The 6,000-nt window shown below is 57.0% G+C and overlaps 1 protein-coding gene and 1 pseudogene across 1 annotated transcript; both read left to right on the top strand.

The window, feature by feature from the left end:
* Positions 1-378: 378 nt before the first annotated feature.
* LOC120709413 lies at positions 379-1,108 on the top strand (annotated as a pseudogene).
* A 1,077-nt stretch (positions 1,109-2,185) lies between these two features.
* Positions 2,186-4,567, top strand: LOC120705615 (basic leucine zipper 2-like). Its single transcript, XM_039990058.1, has 4 exons — positions 2,186-3,157; positions 3,279-3,369; positions 3,685-3,811; positions 4,020-4,567. The coding sequence occupies exons 1-4, from the start codon at positions 2,622-2,624 to the stop codon at positions 4,190-4,192; spliced, it is 927 nt and encodes a 308-aa protein (XP_039845992.1). The 5' UTR covers positions 2,186-2,621; the 3' UTR covers positions 4,193-4,567.
* The last annotated feature ends 1,433 nt before the right edge of the window (positions 4,568-6,000 follow it).

A 6,000-nucleotide genomic window follows, 5' to 3' on the forward strand; every position in this document is an offset into this window, starting at 1 on the left:
TTTTTAAAATACCACCGAAAGCGTGACCCCATAAAATACCACTGAAAGGTTGAAACGTTACCTGAATGTAGCATTCCGTTAGTTTTGCTTTATAGAAGGGTTTCGGTCATCTGTTTTCAGCGCAAAAACTGGACATAAAATGACTAATATGCCCTCGGCACATGGAAATCTTATCCCCTGCTTCGACCCCTCCCTGCTCGCTCTCCAAACCGACGCCGCCCCTCCTCCCTTCCGCGGGCTGCGGCACACTGCCGCCGCCGTCGCCGCTCGACCCCCATCTGCGCCGGCGGAGCCCCGCCCCCCTCCCAGATCGCCGTAGCCCTGTCCCTTCGGAGCCGACACCCCGCGGTGCTGTCGACGCAGACGCCGCTGGAGCCCATGGAGTTCCTGTCGCGGTCCTGGAGCATGTCGGCCTCGGAGATCTCCAAGGTGCTGGCCGCGGCCGCGGCCGCGGCGGGAGGCGAAGCTCCAACTTCGTCGTCAAACCGCCTGTCCGGGATGCTCATGCTGGAGACGCTCGCGCTCGCCGCCGCCTCCGGCACCAACATCAGCCCCCTCAAGCGCGTAAGGATCGATCCGATCAAATTCCTGTGCATCTCTCTGCAATGCGTCGCGGGTGCCGACCCTCACCGCCGCCGCGACCACGGCCCTCTGGGGAGCCACGGCGATGAGGCACCGAGCGCATTGGGAGGCGAGGAGCAGAGCTGCCGTGGCGCCGTACGAGATGTAGGCCGGGAGCCACCGCGCGGATGTCTAGTGCAAGGAAGGGGCGCTCCTCAAACGCAGCCGCAAAGGCGCCCTGCAGTGGAAGCAGGTGGCCGTGTACATCAACAGCAAGTTGCAGGTGATCATGAAGCTCAAGAGCAAGCACATCGGCGGCGCGTTCTCGAAGAGGAAGGGCGTCATGTACGGCGTCTACGACGACATCCGGGCGTGGCCGGCGCACGAGGGCGGCGGCACGCCGGGCTCGGTGGCGGAGGCGTGCCACTTCGAGCTGAGGACGGCGCAGGCCCTGCTGGAGTTCCAGTGCGAGAGCAGGGCGCAGAGGCAGGACTGGGCATATGCTGAGTACAACTGTTTATTGAACCTGGTGCATTTGTTTGTGTGAATCTGTTGGCTTTTGGATGTGTTAACATGAAGTATTAGTTGTGGTTGGTAATTTTCAGTGTATATGCTGTCATTGATAATGTTCTTTTTGTTGAAATGAAGCAAACATGAGCCCTATGCTTCTTTCTTATGTGCGGTCCCTGTTTTTATGTGTAAAAACGGTTCGGGGATATAAATGTCCAAGTTAACAGACCAGCAACTCAAATATAACAGAATGCTACATCTAGGTAACGTTTCAACCTTTGAATGATATTTTACGGGGGCTCAAGCTTTCGGTGGTATTTTACGAAAGTCGCGATCTTCTAGTGCCACAGAACCAATTTTCCCATTGATTTTTTTTCTTCCTTTTGTGTGTGTGAGAGAAGACATACGTAGAGAGAGAGAGCAGCGGCAACAGCGCCCAGCTTGAGAGGATAGTAACGGGGCCGGACGGGCCCAATTGGTGAAAAGGAGATCCAGGCAGAGAGAGAAGAGGAGGGGAGGCCCACCAGGAAACCTCGGGGTCACGTCAGCACGGGGCGGCTTGGTCCCGCCGCTCTTAACTTAATTTAACCGCCCGCCCCCGCGACTTTTGAGCGCGGCCGTTAATCACTTCTCCCTTCGCCCTCGCTTCATCCATCCGAATCCGATCGGCGCGTGCCTACTGCCTACCCACGGACCGCGTTCATCGCTCGCGCCCGTGCACCCACCGACCCAATCCAACGCTCCAATCGCGGTGCGTTCAATTCTTACAATGCCATTCATATTTTTCATATTCATATTTTCAAGCCTTTACCTCTAGTATTTTGCTAGCGGAACAATGTAATTATCCCCACCTCTTCTAGTCTTATGAATTCTTCCTTTCAAAAAAAAAGTCTTATGAATTCTTACTGCTTCTGCTCCCTCTAAAGCTATGCGAAACCGGTTGTCACGTAGCCTTCCGTCTTTTGATTGCGTGGAAGTCTACGCTACCATAGTGTACTACGGCATAGCAAAAGCACCAGCAGGCCCCGCATGTCAGTGGGGCGAGGTGCACCGACCAAGCTATAGGCCTGACCCATCCCATGTCCAAGGCTCCCGCCTCCCCTTCCTCCCGCGCTCTTCACCCACACCAGCAGCTGTTGCTAGCTGTCTGTCCCCTCCTGTCCTGTGACCCCGACGGCCTCACTCCTCTATTTCTCTCTCCCTGCATGCTCAGCTCAGCTCTCAGCTCGATCCTCCCTCCCCTCCTCGTCCCTATCATTCCCGTTGCGGCATTGCCCCAATTTAGCGCGGAGACGGGCGCGCCGACCTCCCATTCTCGCTACCCGCCCGCCATTCTCGCTCCGCAGCGGCGGCAGGGCGCCCCGGCAGCGGGAGCAGCGAAACACGCGAGCTAAAAACGGGCACCGCGCGCGCGATCCCCGGCACCCGCGCCCGCCGGCCTTACATTGCCAGCCCGGGCCCTCGGCATTGGGGGAGGTTCCGGCGTTGCGCCGTCGTTCCCGCGTGTTGCGTTGATTCCTCGAACCAACGCGCGGCGCGGGGTCCCGGCCATGGCGCAGCTGCCGCCCAAGATCCCCGCCATGGCGCCGGCATGGCCCGAGTTCGGGGGCGGGCACCACCACCACGCCCACCACCATCACCAGCGCAGCCCCTCCGTGGGCACGTTCCTCGCCGCGCCCATGCCCCCGCTCCCGCTCCCCCCGCCGCAGCAGCCGTCCTGGGTCGAGGAGTTCCTCGACTTCACGGCCGCCAAGCGCGGCGCGCACCGCCGCACCGTCAGCGACTCGGTCGCCTTCCTCGAGCCCGGCCCCGACGACGGCAATGCCGCGCACGACTTCGACCGCCTCGACGACGACCAGCTCCTGTCCATGTTCTCAGACGACCTCCCGCCGCCGCCGCCGCCACAGCAGCAGGCCGCTCCCGTGGCGAGCTCGTCGTCGCCGTCCGACCACAACAGCATCAATGACGAGAAGACGGACAGGGCCGAGACCGAGGAGGCGCAGAGCAAGTGCCACGGGGACTGCGCCGCCGCCGCGCCGGGGCAGCCGGCCTCCGCCGCCGCAGTTGATCCCAAGCGCGTCAAGAGGTGATCTTGATTCTTGCCTGGCCCCTTTTCTGCACCGCTCAATTCTGGCAATGCGCCACCTTGCGAGGCAGAATTCACCAATTTGCTCTCGTTCCTTGGTGCCACGCCACGACGACCGCAGGATCCTGGCGAACCGGCAGTCCGCGCAGCGGTCGCGCGTGCGCAAGCTGCAGTACATCTCGGAGCTGGAGCGCAGCGTCACGTCGCTTCAGGTGCGTGCCGAATTATGCATTTTTCAGCTGAGCTCTGCCACGAACAGTCCTGAATTATGCATCTTGAGCTGAGCTCTGCCAAGAACCGTGCTGAATTATGGGTTTTGGGATGAGCTCCTGCCAAGAACAGTGCTGAATTATGCGTTTTGAGCTGAGCTCCTGCCAAGAACCGTGCTGAATTGTGCATTTTGAGCTGGGCTCTGCCAAGAACCGTGCTGAATTATGCATTCCCCAAGCATTTGGAGCTGAATTTCGCCCAAAATAAATAAAGAAAAAAATATCTGTGAATTTGACCGTGCGTGGATTGTTTCGCAGACGGAGGTGTCGGCGTTATCCCCGCGCGTTGCCTTCCTCGACCACCAGCGCTCGCTGCTGACGCTGGGGAACAGCCACCTCAAGCAGCGGATCGCCGCGCTCGCGCAGGACAAGATCTTCAAAGATGGTGACCGCCATTGCCGCCGCCGCCGCCCCCCCCCCCCCCCCCCCCCCGATAGCAATACATCGCCGGTCACCATCGGAATTCAATCCGGCGCTGCATGCATGCATGCATGCAGAATTGCCATGATGATGGTGTCCCGAACCTCTCGCTACAAGTATCTGACCCGGTCCGATCTCTCTCTCTCTCTCTCTCTCTCCGTGTGTTTGCGCAGCTCATCAAGAGGCCCTGACGAAGGAGATCGAGAGGCTGAGGCAAATCTACCACCAGCAGAGCCTGAAGAACGCCGAGTCGTCCCCGACGCCCGACGCGGCCCCGATCCGCAGCGACAAGGACCTGATCGCCAGCGAGGGGACCGCGGCGCCCGCGCCCTGCCCGCCCTCGTGATGAGGCCGGAGACCATCCGGTCGCTGTAGTGGGTGGGGGGTGGGGTGGGGGGGGGGAGGTGGCCTCCGCCTGTCGTCCATGACAACGAGAGGTGTCGCTGCTTGGGTTTGTGCATTCCTTGGGGGTGTAATCGTGATGTTAAGGAGAGTCTCGATTGATTTGGTTTTGTTCATTCTCGCATCCTACTCTGCTGCTGGCTGCCTGCTGCTCCTCCTTCCACCTCCCTGATTTGTAATTTTTGTTTGGGCATTTTGGGCGAAGGTTGCTGTAGGTAAGAGACCAAATGTAATTCAGATTGGTTGAGGTCGATTTGTGTGTTTGGGGTGGTTTTGTATCTGATCATTCGGAAAAAAAAATGTATGTTTTCGGAACGAACCAGTCTTGTCCACCTTCAATTCCTCCCTGCTGCCACTGTTTAACTTCCAGAATCTAGGCAGCTCTGCTGGAATCTGCAACTCTTACCGTGACTGCAATGCATAAACTACTCGCCGAATTGTTTAACGGTAGAGTGCTTTACAACCAAGGGGATTAGGATTAGGATTAACACTCCCTGTCGCATGCGATCCGCCGTCAACCAGACATGCAGGCATCTCATTCCTTGCTGCTTCGCCACAGGAATTTAAAACAGCGGCGGCAAGAACAGAAGGTGCCTTCCTTCCGCTGCAAGGGATCAGGCATGTTCTCTGCAGCTGCACAGCATGTGCATGTGCGTGCCGCTCCCGTACCGGCCGGTGGAAGTTATTCTGACAAGCAGGGTAGGTTAGTGTGGTTATGTATGTCCTTACCAGGGCACTCGAGTAATCAAGTTGCAGCAGCAGCCTGGCCTTTTGATTCTGGACTCGTCAGCTTGCCAACCAAGTTGGGATTCTTCTTACAGCGGTTAAGATAATGACATCCGCCGCTACTCGTTTTCTGAATTTTCTGAAGGTTGGCAAAGAAGTTGTGTTGAGAAAGGCCAGACAGTGAAGCTATCAGCCCAACGTCGGAGCGGAAGATGTCCAATGGGCTGGTTGGGCTAGACTAGCATTTTTTCATTTCTATATTAAAAAATAAAAAAAATCAAAAATATATGTTATTATTGTAAAATTTCAAATATGGGGCATGTCGCCCGGGTAGGGGGCGACAGGCCCCCTGTCGCCCGTGTAGTAGACGACAGGACCTATCTATAAATTTTTTTATTAATAGGTTCTTGTGTAGAAACGTTGCGTTGTGGGGGGACTGGTCGCCCCCCTGCGGGCGACACGTGGGGCCGGTCTCCCCCCACAACGGCGACAGGAGCTTCGGGGGCCGGTCGTTAAAAAAACATTTTCATTGTATTTACATCTATTTAAACTATAATATACGTTTAGATTATTATTATGATATAGTATAGGCCCTGTTTAGGACCGCGAGTGGGATGAGCGTGACGGCGATAAGCGCAACGCCGCTCCCGGCCCACTTCTGCGATTTTGCTCTGTGACATCCCGGAAAAATTTACCAAATAAACCACTCGCTAAATTATTTTCATCGTTGAGCTCAGTAACCCTCAACCCTAATCAGAATTTTTCCGCCGACCGTTCCCTCCCTCTTTTTCCTCGTTGCCGTCCCATCCCGTGCCGCCCGGCCGCCTGTCGGCCACGCGCGACCGCTCACCGCGGTCGGCCCCGACGCATCTCTCTCTTTCTCCCTCTCTCCTTTTTCTTTTCTTTTTTCTTTTTCCCTTTTCCCATTTTCTTTTCTTTTCTCCATTTTTCTTTTTCCTTCCCCTCCTCCTTTCCTTCCCTCTCTCCCCTCCCGCGCACCGCGGCCTGCTCGCCGCCCCGACCCCG

The sequence above is a fragment of the Panicum virgatum genome, chromosome 5K (genome assembly GCF_016808335.1).
Source record: "Panicum virgatum strain AP13 chromosome 5K, P.virgatum_v5, whole genome shotgun sequence".
Taxonomy (NCBI): Eukaryota; Viridiplantae; Streptophyta; class Magnoliopsida; order Poales; family Poaceae; genus Panicum; species Panicum virgatum.